Source organism: Hyaena hyaena, unplaced genomic scaffold, assembly GCF_003009895.1.
Source record: "Hyaena hyaena isolate Hyena2069 unplaced genomic scaffold, ASM300989v1 scaffold_204, whole genome shotgun sequence".
NCBI classification, from domain to species: Eukaryota; Metazoa; Chordata; class Mammalia; order Carnivora; family Hyaenidae; genus Hyaena; species Hyaena hyaena.
The window spans coordinates 2412795-2436030 of record NW_024080837.1 but is presented as its reverse complement, the minus strand read 5'-3'; the positions used below and the strand labels follow the sequence as shown (position 1 = coordinate 2436030).

Below are 23236 nucleotides of genomic sequence, written 5' to 3'. Positions count from 1 at the left end.
TCAAAAGAGACTAATTAAAATTTTAACCTATTTTGGAAAGTTAAAATTGGTAAGGCCATCTTTTATCCGGTAATCAAAAGAACTGCACCTCTGAGTTTGCCTAAAATTGCACAGTGTCTGCATTTGTGTATAAATGTTTCAAACCTAGAAGCCACATTCAGCCTTCTTAAAAACAATTTCTCAGATCTGTAAAGAGTCAACTGGAATCAGAGTGTGAGAAGAAGAGGGGGTCTTAGGTTACAGGTTATAACTTTGAAGTGAGTGAGGCCTCCTCCCACAGGGACAGAGATATGTGAAGTTAGACTTGGTGCAAGGAAAAAGCTAGAAGCTTTATCAAGGAACAACATATGCATGTGGAGAAGGACTCTGAGTTCATCAAAGAACACAAGATGATTTTTTTTCTGATGGCAAAGAAAACACCAGATTGAGAAGGGTGCTACTGAATCCTGCATAAACTACACGGGCATTCAAGGTCAACTGGGCACAAACCTCACTTCTAGCATCCCCCTTGCAGTAACCCAGATTCTTTACCGTTCCCAGAAATAGGAAATGATGTTTCCAAATCTCCAGTCACATGCTATGACTCCTTTCTTTTCCTCCTGCTAGTTTTTCAAATTCTATTCATTCTGTAAGGTCTGGCTCTGGCCCTAATTATTCCACAAATCTTACCTTCCTCTGTTTCCTACTACTACTTGTAGTACTACTACTACTACTACTTGTGGTCTGTACCATAGCACCTAAACCACATTTCATTTTACATTGTTTACTATTGTTTGGTGATTTTCCTAACTTCCAGTTAATTTACTGAGCAAAATCTTTGCCGAGTCAGGTACCAGGCAAAATGCTGGGCAGACAAAGGCAAAGAAGACAAGCTCAGACCCTGTCGTTCAGAGAAGTTACAGTAAGGAGTGGAGAGAGAAAGGATGGAACTAGGAGGGAACCTTTCAGAGCACAGGAGAGAGTTGACTTAAAAAAAACAAAAACAAAAGCAAAAACAAAAAACAGAAGCAGGGAAAGCCATATAAAGAAGGCGTTCCTCAAGTAGTAGTATCTAAGTCGGTGGCCAAAGCATGAGCTTCCGATGAGCAAGCAAAGAAGGAAGAAAGAATAATCCAGGCACATTATTCCAGGAATGGTACGTTCCAAGATTCAGAAGTGAGGAAAACTGTTCTCTGTTTGAGGAAAGGAAAGAGGAGGACACCAGCACGGTGGAGAGAGATCATACTGCAGAAGCATGTTTATGCAAGACTTTGTAAAACATGCTAAGGGGCCCGAGAAATCACTACGGATTCTAAACAAGGGGTAGGAATGAGATTTGTGGTTTCAAGAGAACTCTCCATGGCCTTGAGGAGAAGGGAGACAAGAAGACCAGTGAGGAGGCTGCTGGAGTGCCAGGCCAGAGATGATACAGGCCAGGATTGGGGAAAGAAGACCTTTGAGGGTGAGGATTAGCACCTGCATATTCTCATTTCTTCAAAAACACCCACCATGCTTCATTACTTAATTCTTGGTGAATAACGATCCATTACAGAACAAATTCAAAGAAGCACAAAGTGCTACATTTAGACTTTGTCAGGATACAAGGCATAAAGTTAAGTCACGATGTCCGTTTCTTAATTATCAGCCAAATATTCAATGGTGAACCAAATATGAGCACAGTCCATGACGCTCAACTACAGGACGTGCACAGTTAGACTGAGAAAGGGGACAAGCACCACCAGATAGATGGCTCGGTGCAGTGGGGTCAGCAAGGGACTCCATTTGGTGTGCATTTTGAATTGTTTATTAAAGATTTTCCTCTTGAATGCTGACAAAAACTGAGAACTGATGGATGTAGGGGGGAGGGGGGATGGGCATGGAGGAGGGCACTTGTGGGGATGAGCACTGGGTGTTATGTGGAAACTAATTTGACAATAAACTATTTGTAAAAAAAGAAAAAGATTTTCATCAGTCCCCTTTAAGATATAAATTACAAAAGATCAACTTGAATTGGTTATATTTATTTGCATATAAAAGGTATTATGGATCTATGCTAGAAGATAAATTATTATGGCCGAAATGGCACCTTCTCTCAATTCAAAGTGGGAAAAATGAGAAATCACAATGAGAGTATGTAAGAGCATCCATACAAACAAGTACATAATGAGTTTAATTAAACTGTTGCAGAAGCCCAAGTAATGAAAACCTAGGGTGGTATTTGTTTTAAGAGACAGAAGGGGAGCTTTTCCAAGCTACTTGGGTACTCTCTCTGCTCCCTACAATTCTGACATATTCTTTTAGAGAGACATGACCCCCTGATTGACCTGCCCTGACATAGGAAGCTACTGGTAGGGGTGAAGAAGCAGCGGAGGGAAACAGGGAACCCCTCAGGTGTGAAGGGGCAGGAAGCATGCTGATCACTGCAGCACCACTTACTCAGCTTTTAGTCCAATGATCGAGAAGCTTCAGAAAGATTTCCCAGAAGAGGTAATACAAATTAGGTTTTAAAGGATGAGGAAGTGTTAGAGTGTATGAGAAGGGGAGAGATTTCAGATCATATGACTCCTCTACTGAGATCTCACAACAGCTTCATCACAGCTTTCAGGATAAAGCTCACATATGACAGATTTTCAGATTTTTTTAATAAAAGGATTGGCACGTCCATGACTATGTTTCAGAAACATTTCTTTAGAGCAGTGCAGAAGCAGGGACTTGATGAGCAGACACAAAGGATGAGAGAGAAGGAGCGACCAAAGTTGACTCTGGAACCATGTTGGCTATGAGTCTAGAATGAGGTAAAGGAGTGAAGTAGAACTTTCCAAACACAAAATTCTGTCAACATCATCAAAACAAAAGAAAATTTAACTTTCTAGCTTCTATCCAAAAGCTCTCCCAAAATCCTAATTTTATTTTTTATTTTTTTAGTGGTTATTTATTCATTTTTGAGAGAAAGAAAGAGAGTGCATGTGTGAGTCAGGGAGGGACAGAGAAAGAGAGGGAGAGAGAATCCCATGTAGGCTCTGCGCTCAGAGTGGAGCCCGACACGGGGCTTGATCCCACACCTGGGATTATGACCTGAGCTGACATCAAGAGTTGGGTGCTCCATGTACCCCAATGTTCATAGCAGCACTCTCCACAATACCTAAAACATGGAAAGAGCCTAAGTGTCCATCAACTGATGATTGGATCTAGAATATGTGGTTTATCTATACCATGGAATACTACATGGCAATGAGAAACAATGAAATCTGGCCATGTGTAGCAACATGGATGGACCTTGAGGGTGTTATGCTGAGCGAAATAAGTCAGGCAGAGAAGGACAAATACCATATGTTTGCACGTATAGGAGGATTAGGAGGAACTTGACGGAGGACCAAGGGGGAGAAGAAGGGCGGAAATGGTGGGGGAAAGGGAGAGAGGCAAACCATGAGAGACTCTTGAATGCTGACAAAAACTGAGGACTGATGGATGTGGGGGGGAGGGGGGATGGGCATGAAGGAGGGCACTTTGGGGATGAGCACTGAGTGTTATGTAGAAACTAATTTGACAATAAACTATTTGTAAAAAAAAAAAAGAAAAAAGAAAAAAGGAAATTTGTGTTTCTATACTGTATTAACAAATTATCAGAAAAACAAGTTTTAAAAATATTCCAATTAAAGTTGCATCAAAAATGAAAAAAAAAAAAAAAAGAGTTGGGTGCTCAACTGACTGAGCCACCCAGGTCCCTACCAAAACATGGATTTTATAAAGTACTCCTTAATGAGAACACTTAAATCTACACTTACAGGCTTTATATTATCAATCTTAGAGATATTTTATTAATACCAGGTTTTTCCCGTTCAATCTAAATAGAAAATCCTTCCATAGATAAACAGAAAGTTTGCCAAAAAGTTTGTTCATAACAATATAGCTAACTGGGACTTTGTTAAGTTCAATGAAAATGCTGTTACTTGAGGGATAACTGACATGAAGAGAAATGACTGCCAAGTAACTAGGCTGGTGGCAATCATAGGGGGCTGCAAAAGATTGTGGGGGGAGGGAGGAGAGGAGGGAGCAGGCCAGGACTCCAGGAGAAACAGATGTTGGGGCCAGTCCAGTGCCTAATCACACAAGTTCTAAATACCCTGCCCTACCATTAATTAATAAACAACGTCTTTCCCCCTATACAGCGTGGTAAAGGGTGATCGGGACTCTTCTCCCCACTCCACGAGAATGTGACCTGGTGTCAGTTTTTTTTTTTTTTTTAAATGTTTTTATTTATTTCTAGGAGAGAGAGAGAGAGACAGCGTGAGCAGGGGAGGGTCAGAGAGAGAGGGAGTCACAGACTGAAACAGGCCAGGCTCTGAGCTGGCAGTCAGCACAGAGCCCGACGCGGGGCTCGAACCCACGATCCGCGAGATCATGACCTAAGCGAAAGTCGGACGCTTAACCGACTAAGCCACCCAGGCGCCCCGGCCAGTTTTTTGATTATCAGCCCAACTGTTCATCTGTGAACCAAGCAACGAGGATGCCCGACCACAGAAACCACAGTCTTACAAGTAGAAAGCCGACAGGTACCGCCCCATGTTTCAGCGTGGTGGTGCCTCTCTAGAACAATTCTCTGGCTCTCTGCTCTCTAGGTTTCAGGTTAACTCTCTGGCTCTGTTCCCTTCGTCATCTGATAAGGCAAACTGCCAACTATGTCACTAGGCAATCTTGCTTACAGTAAAAATAACCTTTGCCTGGTGAATTTCATCTGTACGGAAGGAACTATAAATGAGCCATGAATACCTGATGAGGACACCATGCTTGTGCCTCCCTGAATGTGCTGACTCTTGTTCCGTGGTAGCCCTCATGGTGACCCTGGCAGCTATGTCTATGGAGCTGGTACAGGACAGGTTGATTCGTATGCGGCATGAAGGTCTGAGGCCAGGGTGACCCTCATTACTGCCTGGTGTGGCTCTGTGTCCTTGTACCTGGGCTGTACCGCACAGGCAGCTGCGACGACCACTGGGGAGAAGGTCTGGCCTTGCCCTCCCATCTAATGGCCTTCCAAGAAGACAGTGCCATGCGTGACCCTGGGTAACTTGTCATTCTCAATATTTAACTAAGTCCAAGAACACCTCTGGTGGACGCTTTATATGGTGATGTTTTATGATGAGAAATTAAGTATTTGTCAGTTCTAAAGGTCAGGAGAAAATTGTAATACATAGAAATTCATATAAACTGCTTACAGCAACATTTCCAAAAAGATGATCAGCTCTTTCGGGATACACCAGAAATCTACTATTGAGTATACAAGATAAAAGTGAGTATTGTTAACTCGGTCCCCTATAAAGGTATAAAAATACTTAAGTTTAAGATTCTTAAAGTGAGGAATACATGCAGTCTTACCATAATTAGGTAAAATGTACATGTTGAGTGGTACCATCAGCAGAACTATGCATCCCAGAAGGATAAAAGGCACCTCGTAGCCGAAGGATTGATACAAGAAGCCACCTAAAGGGGGCCCTAACACTAGTCCCAGGCCAGAAAAAATCTCAAGACTTCCCTAAAAATGGGGGAATAAAAAGAGAATTGAGTCAATACAGTTTGTTTGAAGAATTAACAAATAAAGATTTAATGAACACTTTCAATGTGACAATGAAAAAAACTATCCACCTCACAATTTACACACCCAAACCCACCTAAACCCAAGATGACCCAAAACTTTAAATATGCATATTGAAATCAAAGAAGAGCTAGCAAAATAAAACATGGGAGTTGTTTTTTTTTTTTTTACGGTAGGGAAGTTTTTCTAATTATGACATAAAACTCAGAAGACATAAAAGATTCATCAATCTGATTATATGAAAATATGAAAGAACTATGGCTGGTTAACCACATCAAAAGACAAATGAAGAATGGTTAAAAAAAATTACAAAGGACTAATTTCCCCAAATTTATCAAAAGAGCTAGTACTAACCAATGGGGGGGGGGGGCGGAAATGAACAACCCAATAGGAAAATGAGCAAATGCTACAAATAGACTATTGACACATAAAACAACATACAAATACCTCTCAGGCATGTAAAAGAAAGCTCACCCTCACTTTTAAAAGAAGGAAACAGCTGAACCACAAGATACCAATTTTTACCCATCACCCATCAAACACTCTGCTGACAAGAAAGTGAGGAAAGAGGCACATTTTTACATGCTGGTGAGCGAACAAAGGAGGGTAATTTGGCAAATCTATCAATAGGACAAACACACATACTCTCTGACCCAGAATGCCATTCTGGGAATTTAATTTATATGGGGAGCCATAAAGATGTGACATGGCGTATGTAGAAGCTTACGTGTTATTGCACTGTTTGCACCAGCGAAAGATGTTGAGGATCTAAATATTCATCGACAATTGGAAGTAACTATGGATGTATGTTACCTCCATATGGTCACGTACTATATGCTGCTACTAAAGGGAAGTAAAGAGCAGGAAACTCTTCGCATACAGGCATAGAAAGGCCTTCAGGATGGTTTCATTGTTAGTGTATCAGCAAGGTTCAAAACAGTGTAGAGAGTATGCTGCCACTAGTGTAAAGAAAACAAAGGGGGAAGGAATCATGCCCTGTGTGTGTGTGTGTGTGTGTGTCAGTGCATGCGTGTGCGTACATACATGTTCATACACACATGGAATCCCCCTAGAAGGAACCGATAATCCCTGATGCCTTCTGGGAGAATGATGTTGGACTGGGTGCCTGGATAACAGGTATGTCTATGAAACTTGAGGAAAAGTAATATATAGAATATATTCTTTATATCTTCTATTTCCTTTTATAACTTTTAAATTTTATACCATATAAAATGTTCTTGTTAAAATTAAAAGAAACAAAACAGTACTATGGAAAATATTTTACTATTAAAAAACTCTTAAAGAAATGGCGCCCCTTTTAAATCAATCTAGTCTTTTGACTAGAGACTGTGGCTTACACCCTCACATCCTCAGACCTCAGAGAGGACACGAAAGTAGCCCTTTGGTAACTTTCAATTTCATAAAGAATATAGGAATTCTACATTTAATCACAATGAAACCATCCAGATCATCCACTGTGTTAAGTGTGTCAGCTTTTGGCCACAATTTTTATATAGAAACTTGGTATGGCAACATTAATTTCCCCTGTTAGTCAGAAGATCAACTGGATTGCTGCCTTTGTCATAGGAGTTTCTTGGGCAGCACCTTCCAGAATGTTCCACAGAACAGCAATTCTTTAAGAGTTAAAAAGTGTTTCCATAGTCAAATTGAGTTGGGGAAAATTAAATAAAGTATCTTTACTACAGAATTTCTCAAAGTCAAATACACTCACGTGAACTGAGCATCTCTAAGTTGGAAGACAGCATATGTGCATGCCAAACATTTTACCCAAAAAACCTTATTTTACAGAGCAGGCCAATGGGCACATGTTCTCCATAACCCTCTCTGAGAAATATTATGTCTGGGAAATGTGAGCAGGACACCTGTCACAGGGGCCACCACTGAGTGCCACATGGCTACAGAACCTCAAATAAACCTAAGCAGCTAGAGAGCTGGCTATAGATATAGGTGTTTAATCAAAATGGAAATAAATAATGATCTACACAGCAAATAGTGTACTCAATGGCCAAAGCTATAGTATTAATATATGGGTACATGAAGAAACTGTTGGTACTAAGCTGATTAGGCCCTGAAGTCTAGAGGACAATTCTTTGTTGTGAGGGCTGCATTTACTTGGTCTAATATGCAAACCACAGGTCCTTCAGAAATGCATGGGTCCAGAGGACACAGGCATGAGAGAGCCTGCTTGGGGTGAAGGAGGCAGTGGCCAAGAGCTGGGACACACATCTGGTACGTCACTAATGCCAGGTGTCCAGGCATGTAGCCAATATATCATGTTAATACAATGCTATCAAGTTCTGGGTTTGGGGGAAAATAAGAAGGCACTCATCAACAGCACAGAAGCATATAAGGACTTCAAGATCTCTAAGATTCCTTCCATGAATCTGGGGAAAGTAGAGGAAAGACATTAGTATATAACGAAGTGGCCACTGGGGACGACTTTTCTAAAGCAAAGGAATGCTTCTCGTAGCTCAGCCACAATCTGGGCTACAGAGAGACAACAAAATATTACTGGGGAGTCTTTTTTTTTTTTAATGGTAAAAAGATTATTTAGTTTGAACTAAATTTACCTTTCAAAATGCTTATTTGAGGGATTCTAAGCCCAGGAAGAGACCTAAATAAGACTAATGGTACATTCACTGACAGCCCACTGCTGGAAGCAGTAATTGGGGTAAAAGGTAACCAAAACACAGAAAATAGGGGGAAAAACAGACCTAGAAGAACAGATTTCAGCTTTAGCTTGGAAAGGTAAACAAATATTTTAGCCTACACTAAAAGGAAAACTGGAAAAATGTATAAAATACATACCAACACTGTAGCCACATTGTTTGGAAAGGCCTTTGCAAGAATAGAAAAAGATGCAGTTATTGCTGCCGCAAAGCTGACTGCATCTGCTATTCTCACTAGAAAACACATAGCAATAAACATTGGTCCTTCTGGAACTTGGTCCAACACGCTAAAAAAGAACAAGACAATTCTCAAATGCCAAGTTGGTTTTTAGGGGTTTTTTTTCCTTTCTATCTCTACTCACTGAAAAGAGTAGTATCTCACCCAGTTATTATAATAAATCTCTTTAGACTATGAATTTTTTAATTGCTTTGTTATACTGAGGGAATTTTCTTTTATGGGGGGGTAACAATTTGATTCATAATGACAGTTTAGTCACCCTTTTCTGCTGACGTAATTGGCCGTCTAAATGATAATATTAAATCAGCTTCTCTGAAATAGGTAGAATCCCTCTGACCAGAACATATACAAAAGAAAGTCTTCCTGGGGCGCCTGGGTGGCTCAGTTGGTTGAGTGCCAGACTTCGGCTCAGGTCATGATCTCGCTCATGGGTTCGAGCCCTGCATAGCGCTCTGTGCTGACAGCTGAGAGCCTGCTTCCTGCTTCAGATTCTGTGTCTCTCTCTGCGCCCCCCCTCCCCCGCTCATGCTCTGTCTCTCTCTCAAAATAAATAAATGTTAAAGATTAAACAAAAAAAAAAAAGAAAAAAGAAAGACTTCTTAGTTTCAGGTATCCCTCAGTGGTAGAACTCAAACCTTGAAATAAAAAAAGGGCAGAAAATAGAAGACTACCCCCGTTCCCCTGTAAAAAAAAAATTGAAAAAGAAAAAGAAACCACACTTAGTTTGACATAAAGGCTTCCTCAGCTTACTTCATCATAATCTTATGGAACTCTTCATTTTTCTACGTTCCCCAAGAAGCTGTGTAGGCTCTCCCATATTATTTCCACTAGCCTGCTGGTTTAAGGACTCTTACGCTTAAGAACTTCCATAGCTATTTTCCTCTATTTTCCCTTTTCTTGGAAATAGCAATGGAGGGAACCATTCTGAAGTGAGCACGTGACTCAAGCCTGGCCAATCAGAGCACCCCCTCCCCTACATTATCTTTGATGCAGGGATAGGTCACCCACGAAGATCAGGCCAGGGGCTCCACCCTGTGAACCTCCCGGAAGCTTGGGAAAAGTGGCATTCTCTTCCTATGGGAGCTGCTGGGGAATTCTTGCCACCACGGGGATAGCTTGTTCAAGAACAAAGCACAAGAAGAGGAAAGGAAAACTCAGAGCTTGAGACAGATTTCCAAGGGCATTATTTTAACATGTTTCTCCTGATAGTCTTCAACTGATTCTTTATTGCATTTTTTCCACTCAAGCCAAAATGTATCTGTGACTCAGAAAAGTGAGTTAAGTTTCTGTCACTCCTACTCATAGGAGTCCTAATGAACAGATTCAGAAGCCACTTGATGGTAAACCCTTAGAAGGCTCTTTCCTTCATCAGTCCCACCCTCTAAATCATCCAGTAGTTACAAGTTGGACACTCAACAATCAATGGAACTGACGGATTTAAAGAATCCATTAACATTTTAAACTGAAGACAAATTATGAAATCTGTTCAAGCTCCCAAACATATCAGAGCATGACTTACCCAAAGAGAACTGTAACTCCTCCTGAGACAAACATTCCTGCTACAAACATAAATTTTGCTCCAATATGTACAAGCTATAATAAATGTCAGAGAAGAGTGGTAAATTGATGACTGTTACAAGTCTACATCCACATAAACACAAATCCACTGTATCAGGAAAGATAAGATGTGAGAAATATATATACAGTTAACATAATATTATAATAATTCTTTAGTGGAATGAGAACATGCATTGCTTACAAACACTGAAGAAACAAAAAATCAATCAACCCATTATGATAAGCAAAAAAACAACCCAGTCAGAGAAAGACAAATACCATATGATTTCACTCATCTGGGGAATTTAAGAAACAAAACAAATGAAGAAAGAGAATAAAAAAAGAAGCAAGCCAAGACTTTTAACTATAGAGAACAAACTGATGGTTACCAGAACAAGGTGGGTGGGGGGATGGGTGAAAGAAGTGAAGGGGATCAAGGAGGGCACTTGTGATGAACACCAGGTGTTGTACGGAAGTGTTGAAGGACTATATTGCTCACCTGAATCTAATATTACACACTGATGTTAACTAACTGAAATTAAAATAAAAACTTAAAAAATCAGTCAACCCTATGAATACAGTTATCAACAAGGGCATAATTCATAAAATATAATGGCGGTTATTTCTGAATCAATGGAAATTCTACACTTATAAATTAGAAGAGCTCAATGACACAACTTTTAAAAATTAAAATGTTCATATGAACTTCAATACTTACATATTTTCCAAATACCAAAGATGCCAGCAAGTCAAACAAAGCGTAACATCCAAAGATCATACCGGTAACTGTATTGCTGGATCCTTTCTTTTCAGCCTTTAAAGAAACAAAAAAGGAAACAAAGTTTGAAAGACGAGTTAGCATCAGTGTGGAAAAATGGAACTATTAGATCAGAGCATTATTTTCTTGTCATCTTTATCTGTGCAGCAATTTTCGAAGATTATTATTTTAAAATAAGCAGGATGGGGAAGGAAGGGAATCTATAGTAAAAACTAGTCTCTGACATGAAAATTATTCACTCACCACACCCATAAAGAACTGTTAGCTTTACAATCTTGAGAAAGAAAAACAAAGCTGGAAGCAATGTGCTTCATGACTTCAAAAATAAATTGCAAAGCTGAAGTAATTAAAACAACATAAATATAAACATATGAAACAGATTAGAGACCTTAAAATTAACCCTACACATATATGATCGGTTGATCTTCGACAAGGGTGTCAAGGACACACAACGAAGATAGGATAGTCTCTTCGACAAATGGCATTGGGGAAACTAGATATACACCAACAAAAGCATGAAATCGGACCGCTTTCTTACACTCCTCACAAAATCAACTCAAAAAGGCTTAAACGTCAGACCTGAAACTGTCAAACTCCTCAAAGAAAATATGGGGGAGGGGGCGCTTCTTGACATTGGTTTTGGCAATGATTTCTTGGATTTGACACCAAAAACTCAGGCAATAAAACCAAAAGTAGACAGGTGGGCTGAGAAGTCAGCTTTTTATAAGCTAAGGAGAGAAGCCTGAACAAACTCTTCCCTCACAATCCTCAGGAGGCACTAACCCTGTGAACACCTTCACCCAAGTCTGGTGGTTGCAGAGGACACCCAGTTTGGTACTTTGTTCTGACAGTGCTAGCAAACTAAAACAGGTACCTTAGAGGGAAGGTATCATCAAAGGAGTCAATAAAGATGTAGGAAAAACGTGTACTGGTCAAATCACATTATCCGTGTTCTTTGCTTCATAGATCTGATAAGTATTCTAGAGTCTGGCATTATTTATATAATGGCTTCACAACTAACATTTATTGGACCTCCACTATGAGCCAGAATCTCTATTATTAAGCACTGTTTGTTTCTAGCAACAATGAAATAAAGGATATATTTTTAGTGGGCCCCATTTTATAGAGGAGGACACAGACTTGCAAAGTTTATAGGGTCTCAGATGCCATGATGGTTTCCATCTCGAGCAGCTTCCCGCATTCACCATGGAGACGGGATGGTGACTTCAGATGTCCTAGAATCACATTCCATGGCAGCAGCTAAATACTACTTTTGGAATGTGGATCCCGCTTCACATTAGTAAGCAAGAATAGCTATTAAAAGCAATTTCTGGTTCACATGTTATCCTGTGACAAGGAAAGAGGATGCCAGAAAAAGGATGAATACAAATAGGAATCCTACTCCAGAATTTAAGAAGGCCCCTGTTTTTCCTCTGCCTAATTAGCTCTGGCTAAAAGGAAGGATAACTGTGCATGCAGGAGGAAGGGTGAGTTTTCCCAGTGCATTTTTCAACCACAAGATTCTAATAAACGAAAAGGAAGAGCCCATTCTTTGTATCTAGACCTTTTCGAGTTACAGTGCTCTCTCCCTGCCTCTGTCTTCTTTCCTTCAGCCTTCCCTCCTGTAAGCAAAAAACTAAATAAAAAACCTAAAAGTATAGCATAGGGAATATAGTCAATAATACCATAATAACTTTGGGGGCACCTGGATGGTTCAGTTGGTTAAGCATCCGACTTTGGCTCAGGTCATGATCTCACAGTTCCAGAGTCCGAGCCGTGCATCAGGCTCCGCGCTGAAAGTGTGGAGCCTGATTGGGATTCTCTCTCTCAAAATAAATGAATAAACTTAAAAAAAGATAATACTGTAATAACTTTGTATGTTGACAGATGGTAACTACACTTACCGCGATGAGAACTGCATACTATATAGAATTGTTTATTCGCTATGTCGTAGACGTGAAACTAACATTGTATATCAACATTCTGTCAGTTTTTTAAAAAAGGGATTGGAAAAATTATTTTAAAAAATCAAAAGACACACATCTGTAGTCTGGTTTTCCTTTGTGTGCATTTCACCAAGCAGAAGCTAACATCAGTTGCTCATTTAACGCCCTGCTGAAGGTTGAGTCAGCTGCCCAGATTTTAGCCAGGAAATGCCCTGCTAACTGGGCATTGTTCTACTTACTCTAGTTCCTCTCTGCCCTAATTCTGGAGGCTCCATCCATCATTATATTTTCCAAATCCCAAAACTAGTCAGACTAGTCTGTCTTGTTCTGATAACTTCTCATGGATGTCTCCGGCATGCATCAAGGACCCTTGCATTCTGGCTCCACTGCCTCCACCTGCTGCCTCTTGGACCGCACTCCATCTTGGGCCCAAGCCATGTCTAGTTGTCTGCTTTCCCCAAGAACATGCTATTTACTGTGTCAATCCCATGACTATCTCAAGTGATTTCTTTCCTAGAATATCCTTGCCTCTCTTGTTCACCTTGAGAGCTCCATTGCTCAAGACCAATGTTTTTTCATATGTTCTCACTCCCAACAGATAGACAAGAGAGGGACATCTTCCCGATCTTTTTTCTGTCCTAATCCATCCAGTGCCTGCACATTCCGGAGTGGGAGACTGTTATGCCTCCCACTCCCATTCAGCAAACAGAACCGAACTGAGTCAGTCACTGCACTTCTGCATCCTGTCTTCACTGACACCATGACAGCATTCTCATTACTCTGCTTATCTTATGGAGTAGCTGCAGAGACCAAATGGGATGTATGTGTGGGAAACCACACTGAAAACTAAAAAAGCACTGAGTACAGAGTCACATTGTTCCTTTAGCAGGGAAGCCTCTTCCATTTCTCCTTGGTAACACACAGAATGAAGGATGGGGCGCCTAGATGGCTCAGTCAGTTAAGTGTCTGACTCTTGATTTTGGCTCAGGTCATGATCTCACAATTGTGGGATCAAGCCCCTTGTTGGGCTCTGTGCTGAGCGTGGAGCCTACCTGGGATTCTCTCTCTCCCCCTCTCTCTACCTCTCCCCGTCCCCTCTAAGTAAATAAATAAATAAATAAGCGAACATTCTAAAAAATAAAAAATGAAACACATGGGTATATCATCTCCATGCAATCAAGCCAGTACCATTTCTTTCATGCTGTGTCCCACTCACCTCCGGATTCCATGCGTATTCTCTAAGGGTTAATTCCCTTTGAGTCTGTGCCATGAGCTATACACTTGACCACCACATAAAAGGCAATGATTAAGAAGAACTAGTTGGTATTAACCAGAATTCTTCCTTCGCACAAACCACTGCTACCAGATTCCGTCAGAAATTCAAGTCAGAAAAAGGATATTGAGTGGACCATGTCTTCCTAATTCCGAAAATATTAATAAGCGAAAAACTCCAGGAGACAGACTTCCTATCTCAGCTCAGACCTTTTGCAGTAACACTGAAATCTCAGTTACTCAAAGCACCCACTTTGTTTCAGTTGCAGAAACCAAACAAAGATTTATGATATTTCATGATAAGCAAAGTAATCCTCAGAAGGTCAGATATATTTAGGTGAGTTATTTCCCAAGAGGATATTTCTTTCTGATTGGATTTTTAAAAAATCTGGTATCAAATATTCCGTCGGGTCTTTCTGTTTACTCGAGTTCTATGCATCATCTTTACTAAATTGCAGAGTTTTGCATTTTACATACTGTAAAATAAAATAATTCAAAGGGCTTTTTAAAAACTTAGAGTTCATAAAAATATAAAAAGATCTCACCTCCTTGGGGAAAAAGGGTCCAAGGATAGAATAGCACATCATAGAACCCAAGTTAATGGAAGCTGCCGATATCAGCACAAAAAGCTGTTCTCTTGAAAGCTGTCTAGATGTCTCTCTTGTACCTCCTGGAGGGCCACCACCTTAAATGCAAACATGCTACAATTACAGACATGTCACTGCGATACTGGTCGAGGTTCACAAATGTCACCTCTGTGCAATCTCAAGATAGCATATGCTGAGCTCAGGGCTATTTTGAATATAACACGTTTGATAAAATGTGACACAAAGCTTGTACAACACGGCCATTTTGAAAACATCTCATTTTCAGGGTAGAATTTCTCAAACCATCTGAAACCTGTGTTGCCTTCCTGATTTCTTCCACCTTCAATAAATTCCTTCAAGAAGGATGAAACAACATGGTGATCCCCAAAGGGTGCTACTCTCTGAAGTATAATGTAAGTTCTCAAGTCACTAGCTTCATACGCTATGTGGGCTCGATAATGTTCGAAGCAGGTCACCTTAGCTGTTCATTAAGCATTCTGGAGCAGTACAGAAGTCTAGTGAATTATACATGGGAGAAAACACGCTAAAAGATTCAATCGGCAAACTTGTCTCCTGGAAAGACAAGTCCCACAGATCAGTAAATCCATACATATTTTACACTAATAACTGGCCTTTTGCACCGATTATTTTCATACTTATTCCCAAAGCTAAATCATCACTTAACTTAAAGACAACAGGTCACTTACTCAGTTTCAAATATTCAGTAACTCTATCAGTCATTTTTAAATACAATGGTTTGGGGGAAAAAAGGAATTTAAGGAAGACTATACTTGGTTTGCCCTGCTTTTCAGAAGTTTGGAACTGCAGTCCAGGGGAAAAAAAAAAAAGAAAAAAGAAAAAGAAAAGAAATCTGTGCCAGATGAGGAAGTCTCAAGAATCTTTGTAAAACTTCTGGAGTAGATGAGGAAGGGAAGTGAGAGAAAGTTAAAAGGGGAGGAATAACAATGGCATACTAATCTGAATGCATTTCCAAACACACGGTATTTATAAAAACAGCGCCACAGAAGAGAAAAGTCTTGAGAGAACTCTCTCTCCCAGGCCCTGAACTTTAACCCCTTGCAGAGACCAGAGGCTCTAACCCGAACCCCACCCTCAGGCCCCAGTCTTTCCGAATCTCTCCGAAACAAACCAAGCTAAAGGTAACTCAAAGGGTAAAGGGGACAGGATCCACGCCACCGAGGGGTGTCCGTCCGCGCCGCTCTCGGTCACCTCCGGGGAGGCGTGGGCCCTCGGGGTCCCCCGGCCCGTCCATGCGCGAGGCGCAGTGCACGGTGCGCCCACTCCCGCGCCGGGGCTCCTGGGTCCCAGCCCGCGCCTCGGACTTGACCTCGCACGAGCGGACGAGTCGGCGGCGCGTGTTCAGCCCGACCCACGCATCTTGGATTCTCAGCGGGCAGCGCCGGGCCGGGAGCTGCCCGCAGCCTGGGAGACACCTAGGGGCTCGCGGGGGCGGGGCGGGGGCGGGGCGGGGGCGGAGGGCGGGGCGGCGCTTTTTTTTTTTTTCTCCCTAAAGATACAGGCTACCGAGTAACTCGCGCCCTTGCATGGGCTGTACTTTTTCATTCTGTTTGGGGTGGGGTGGGGAAAGGCTGATCTACATTCCAGGTAGCTGAACCCCCTAGTTTAAAATGAGTAAAATGTATTTCTACTAGAAGTAAGAAGGAAGCTTATACAGGCACAGAAGAGCTACAGTACCTGAACTGAAAGGAGCTAATATGAATGAAGAAAATTAGTTCACATGAGGCTCCTGGGTGGCTCAGTCGGTTAAGCGGTTAAGCGTCGGACATGGGCTCAGGTCAGTCCGACTTGGACTCGGGTCAATATGAATTGGGCGCAGGTCATGATCTCACAGCTCCTGAGTTCTAGCCCCAAGTTGGGCTCTGTGCTGACAGCTCAGAGTCTGGAGCCTGCTTCAGATTCTGTGTCTCTCCCTCTCTCTGGCCCTCCCCTGCGCGCTCCCTCTCTCTCTCTCAAAAATAAATAAACATTAAGAGAAAAAAAAGCAAATTAGTCCTCATCAACTCCTAACACACAGTGTTGATAAAAGCAGCGCTACAGAGAAAAGTCTTGAGAGAACTCTCTCTCCCAGGCCGGGAACTTAAACCATTTGCAGAGAGAGAAGAAGCCCTAACCCTAACCCCACCCTCAGGCCCCAGCCCCCAGCCTTTCCTAATCTCTCGGAAACAAACTAAGCTAAAGGTAATTCAATCGTCGGTAAAGGGGACAGGACTCCCAGGAAGCATGGCTGGGAGTACACCTGCCCGGGCAGATGGGGCTGGAGTTCCAATACAAGGCAGTCACTGTCTGTTGGTGACTTTGGGCGACAAGGTCAATTTCTCCGTCTGCACAACTCGGGTACTGATGCCTGGCTTGGAGGTGGCTGTGAGCACTGGTGATAAGGTCTGTAAAGTGCTCGGCACTGGACCACAAAAGCTGCCACCTTACTGTCACCATCACAACACTCCCCGCACCCACCACACTCCACCCACACACACTCTGAGGCTTCACTTACCTTCAGCTTATATACTACTTGGGAAGAGCTAATTATATGGGAAATTCCTGATTTGAGGACAAGATAAAATTTTAAAGACTATGGAATTACCACCTTGTTCCAGGCATGGTGAATTTAAAGATGAGCAGGCCCCAACCAGAATTAAGTAGCATACCTCCATGTAGCAGGTAAAATAGACATCTATTAATAATTTATTTTGATGCAATGAATTCTGTAATAGCAGCATATTGGCAGAACATTTACTTTGGCTCAATGAGTCCAGGATGGCTTCCTGAGGGAGAGAGGTTACCTTGGGTCTTGAAGTTTATGCAAAAATTCCTGGGTAGGTAAGGAGAGCCTCAGAGCCATACTAAACAGAAGGATTAGCATTAGCAAGGTTCCTTCAAGCAGCTTTCTAGAATCTTTATGATCTAACCCTTGCTGGCTTCACCAATCTACATGCCTTCTCCAATCTAATGCCGAACTGTAAAGAAGAATTTTTTTTGCATTATTTCTTTGATGATTACATTTCCTTTTTTGTTCTTTCTCTCTGGATTGCTCTTTATGCAGATATTGTTCATCTAGACTGGCCCTCTTATTTATTATTACTTTTTTTCTCTTCTATTTTTGATCTTGTACTGTTCTTGGTCCATCTGATAAGAGTTTCCCCCAACTTTATCTTCTAGTCTTTCAGCTGAATTTTTCATTTCTGTTGCCATTTATTTCTGTCTCCATTCATTTTGTCTCTCCCCCCCCCATCAAGCAATCATTATTTCATCCTTTAAGATTTTATTTTTAAGAATCTCTACACCCTACATGGAGATTGAATTTACAACCCTGCAATTAAGAGTCCCATTCTCTACTGACTGAGCCAGGTATCCCATTCTTGTATATTTAATACAGATGTTTTTGTTTGTATATATTTTTATAAAATGTGTATTCTTGTTTTGCATCCATCTACTTTTCATTTATATAAAGTGTAGTGTGATGTATATTCATATTCCTAACTTTCTCTCCACTTGTAATCTCTACTTCCTACATTCCCTCCACATGATCAGTATTACAGGTTAATATATTATCATATTAGTGTTCTGTGGTTGCTGTCACAAATTATTACAAACTTGTTGGCTTAAAACAACACAGTTCTGTCGGCCAGAAGTTCAACACCAGTTTCACTGAACCAAAGTCCAAAATGTTCTCCTCATCTCAATATCTTTAATCGTATCTGCATGGACTTTTTTTTTTTCCAAATAAGGTAATGTTTACAAATTCCAAAGATTGAGATGGGAGCCATTTATTAGTCTACCACAAGTAGTCACTCACATTTTTATATACTCATCATAACCATAAGGACACATAGAGCTTTAAAAAAATTTTTTTTACAAACTAAAATGGAATATTTTATACCAATGGAATGTTATTCCCTCAGATAAAGTCATTCTTGGAGGATCTTTTTATTGGATATGGAAATATGAGGAGAGAGTTGTTATCTTTCATCCTCTTCAGGACATGTTTCTACTGCTTTTGATCCCCATAATTTCTCAAGAGAAATCAATTATCATTTTGCATGTTACATCCTTTTTCTTTTCTTAGCTGCTTTTTGGAATTTCTCTTTATCTTTGAGTTTTAATAGTTCACCTATATGTGTCTAGGTATATATGTATTTGTATTCTTGGGTTTCACTGAGCTTCTTGAATCTGTAAATACATGTGTTTCATAATGTTTTGGAAGCTTTTGGACATTATTTTTTCAAGTATTTTTTTCTATTTCATTCTTTTGCCTGATTGCATATACTCCAATTGCATATGTGTTCGAAATATGTATTTAATTACGTGTATGTTAGAATTTTTTATTTTGTCCCACAGATCATTGCAGCTCTAGTTAGTTTTTCTCCCTGTTCTTCAAGTTGGATGATTTCAGACTGATCTAGCTGAACATTCATTGAGTCCTGCTTTGGTCATCTTCAGTCTATTGCTAGCCCTTCCGGTAAATGTCTCACATCTTGTTTTTCAATTATCAAACTTCTATTTGATCCTCTTTTATAGTTTATACTTTTCCTATTTGCTCATTCACTGTGGAAATTATTATTATTTTTTTTTAACATCCAGGAGCACATTTTTAATATATGCTTTAAAATGCTTGTCTACTACTTTAACATTTTGCTTATTTTGTTTGGTTGTTTGTTTTCGCTCCGTGCCAGCACAGAGCCCAATGTGGGATGTGAACTCACAGCCCTGAAATCAAGACCTGAGCTGATATCAAGAATCAGACACATAACTGACCGAGCCACCGAGGTGCCCCGGCATTTTGATTATTTTGGACTCAGTTTCCATACTGCCTTTTTTCTTATGCATGAGTCATGTTTTCCTGTTTCTTAGTATATGCAACAACTTTATATCATATCAAGCACATCATAAGTAATATATCACAGGGACACTGGATTCTGTTGTATTCTTTGTGATAATAGTGATTAAAAAAAATTCACCAACAGTTCACCTGCCTTGATTCAAACCTTGTACCTGTTTCGCCAATGGGAAGCAGCTGAAATTGCCATGCATTTTGTTTAGCCCTGGATATGCTGCTAGGGGTCTTCTCCATGTATATGTAGTTCAAAAGCCAGACAGAGATTTAGGCAGAGTTAATACACAAAATATTGGCCTCCCCCTTCTGAGTCTCTCTGGGATTTTCCCCTCCTCTCCATTTCCAGTAGCTGTGGTTGTTCTAAACTCTGCTCTCTGGTTTCTCAGGAAGTAAAACTGACAAATTTTGACTATTAGTTGCCCCATGTGGCACTGTTTGGGGTCTGCCCTTATACTGAAGCCATAAAAATGGGAATCTAGCCAAAGCTCTTTTTTTTCAAGTATTGATCACCCCTACCCTCACACCCGATGCCCCAGTTCTGTCTACCTTTGGTTATTGTTCAGAATCTTTAGGTAGGTGTTTAAAAAATTTTTAGGCTTACATTTGTTATCTGCAAGATGTTTAGTCTTGCAGAACCTCCTAGTAGTTATGTTGTATTTTATTAAGCTAATAACCTGTGATGCATTGGGTGAAAAATCCCCATATACTCAGTTACTTTGAAAAGCACTGCCTCATGAGACTTTTCAATGAATGTGCTTTCTAGTCCTAATACAAAAAAAAAAAAAAAAAGCAACAACCACCATTTACAAATAAAGACATCATCTATAGCCTGGATACAAAGGAGGAAAGTTGGCATCAGCTATAGCTCAGTGTCATGTGCTGAAGTCATATGATTTCAGTTTATGAATACAGCAGACCACATAGAGGTTCAACTTTTATTAGAAGTTAAAATTATTGTTTCAAGATGATGAAATAGATTGGCCAAACCAAAAGAGTCTTTAATAACATCTCATTCTATTATATTTTGCAGATGAGGTACTTGAGGATCAGAGACTAAAAGTATTTTGACCAAAGCTACAGTCAGAAAACGACGGAGAGGAGAATCGACATAACTAATTCTTGAATCATCTGTCTGCTCTTTAACTTCACTGTTGGCATTAGAACCGGTTATGTGAACCGGTTTTTTCCCCTTTAATATATAGCTCTAGTTCTAAGGACAGGAGTGGTTCTGTTTTTATTCCAATGGTTCTCTAATAAAAACCATAGTTGTCAAACACATTTTAGAGCATCAGGCCCCATTTTTCAAACTAAATCTTACCCAGGAAACAGCAGAAGTAGTCTAGAGAAAGCAGCATTGGGGGCTGAAGTCCTACACACTCCAGTCCTCCTTGTATCCCTAGTGAAGACATTTAATGTTAATTTAGGGTCTGCTCTATTGGCCATTACTCTTTTCCTTTATAAATTACCTGTGTTGCTGGTTTACAATTAGATTATTCATCAACATTAAGTATTATCTCCAATTACCTTCCTCAGTATGTTTAGTTCCCACAAATTCTGCAGCAGCCCTCTAGCAAGCAGCTATAGCACACAAACAACTCTGGGAAGCAATAAACACAAGGACTGAGAAAATGTTCTCAGGAAGACTTATGAAAAGTTGGACGAGATTCACACAAAACCCTCCAAATATATAAGTTATTATTAACATAGGCTTCATACTTAGTTTTTTTAAAAAAAAATGTTTATTTATTTTTGAGACAGAGAGAAACAGAGCATGGGGAAGGGGCAGAGAGAGGGAGACACAGAATCTGAAGCAGGCTCCAGGCTCCAGTCTGTAAGCACAGAGCCCGACGTGGGGCTTGAACCCACAAACCTGAGCCAAAGTCATGACCTGAACCAAAGATCATGACCTGAGCCAAAGTCAAATGGCTGACTGAGCCACCCAGGCGCCTCCATACTTAGCTTTTCAATCACCTAGCCTCATTCTTCCCTATCACTACTTTTCCCCCTTAATAAGCTAGATTTTCCAATTAAAGGCCTCACATATTTTTTTTTTTTACAAATAGTTTATTGTCAAATTAGTTTCTACATAACACTCAGTGCTCATCCCCAAAGTGCCCTCCTTCATGCCCATCCCCCCTCCCCCCCACATCCATCAGTCCTCAGTTTTTGTCAGCATTCAAGAGTCTCTCATGGTTTGCCTCTCTCCCTTTCCCCCACCATTTCCGCCCTTCTTCTCCCCCTTGGTCCTCCGTCAAGTTCCTCCTAATCCTCCTATACGTGCAAACATATGGTATTTGTCCTTCTCTGCCTGACTTATTTCGCTCAGCATAACACCCTCAAGGTCCATCCATGTTGCTACACATGAAAGGCCTCACATATTAACTACAAGCTACTACCTACAGTCTGTATGAATTCATTCCATTCTTATTCATCTAGTTCCTTATTTTCTTTTTTATTCTCTTCCTCTGACCAATCTTTCTCCTTTGATTTTTCCCTTCATGTACTAGGATTCTATCTTCTTTGGCCCAAACCTTTCTTCAGCTACAATTAATTTTCTGCAGTAAGTTTAAAACTGCATGCTATGTAAGCCAAGACTAGACCTATACGTTCCTGAGCTATGGCAGGATAATATTTCCTGAGTTTTCTCCTATTTCTTAGCCGCCATTTCCAACCATTGGGCTTTTCTTCAACCCCCAAAGGTGGGGACATTTTTAAAGTTTTCAAATTAATAGTGGTTTCCTGGGATGCCCTAAGCCTCCAACTAATTCATAAGAGATGTTAATTTATGCCTGTAGTTCTCCACATGGCTTTCTTTTAGGTGTGCTGTCTACACAGTTACTTCTTTAAACTTTTACATTCGATGCGTTCATTTCAGTACACATTAGTTTAGTGATGCCAACATGCAAATCATTCTACTGAAGTGCTGTGTGGTTTGGGGCAGGAGAAAGTAATATTTAAGAACCTTTCCATACATAGTATTTTCATATGAAGTTCTCTATAAGATAATAACTATAGTGGCAAACACTTTAAACAACGATCCCATGGAATCCTCACAACAATATTACAGTATTATCACAATTTGGTTGGCTCAGAAAAGTAAGCAATTTGCCCAAGGCTACAAGGTAAGTTGAAATTTGGACTCAGCTCAGCTGGTCCGCATTGCTCCATGATATAAAATCTTTAATGCGCCCTGGCCCAGCTTCCCTTCCCAGCTCTGGTCTTCCAAGTAAGCTTGATGCCCTTCAACTCAAAGACCTTTTCTACCATTTAATCTGTCCTACATCTCTTTGTCCTTTGACATCTGATATTCACTGAATTGTGGTCCCTCAAAATACATATGGTCAAGTCTTAATCTCCAGCACCTCAAGTCAATACTATTTGGAAATCGGGCTGTTCAAGATGTAATTAGTTAAGATGAGGTCATACCAGAATATGGAGGACCCTTAATTCAAGATAACTAGTATCCTTATAAAAATGAAAACTTTGGGGGGACCCAGGTGCCTCAGTTGGTTAGGCATCTGACTCTTGATCTCAGTCCAGGTCTTGATCCGAGGTTCGTGAGTTCAAGCCCTGTGTTGGGCTCCACACAAGGTGTGAAGCCTACTTTAAAAAAAGAAAAGAAAATTTTGGACATAGAGACAAGGAGACCATCATGTGAATGTTGGTGTTTCATTCTGTCACAGCCAGGGAACACTAAAGTTTCTGGCAAACCTCCAGAATCAAGGA

At 40.5% G+C, this 23236-nt stretch overlaps 1 protein-coding gene across 1 annotated transcript in view; it reads right to left on the bottom strand.

The window, feature by feature from the left end:
- Positions 1-15970, bottom strand: part of SLC18B1 (solute carrier family 18 member B1) — a 28787-nt gene extending 12817 nt beyond the window's left edge. Inside the window, exons 1-6 of the mRNA XM_039242024.1 lie at positions 15868-15970; positions 14596-14735; positions 10773-10868; positions 10017-10090; positions 8399-8546; positions 5353-5509 (exon numbers count right to left, since the gene is read on the bottom strand). Of these exons, the coding sequence (XP_039097955.1) occupies positions 5353-5509; positions 8399-8546; positions 10017-10090; positions 10773-10868; positions 14596-14735; positions 15868-15910 (658 nt within the window). The 5' untranslated portion in view covers positions 15911-15970. The remainder of the gene's footprint in view (positions 1-5352; positions 5510-8398; positions 8547-10016; positions 10091-10772; positions 10869-14595; positions 14736-15867) is intronic.
- Between the last annotated feature and the right edge of the window lie 7266 nt (positions 15971-23236).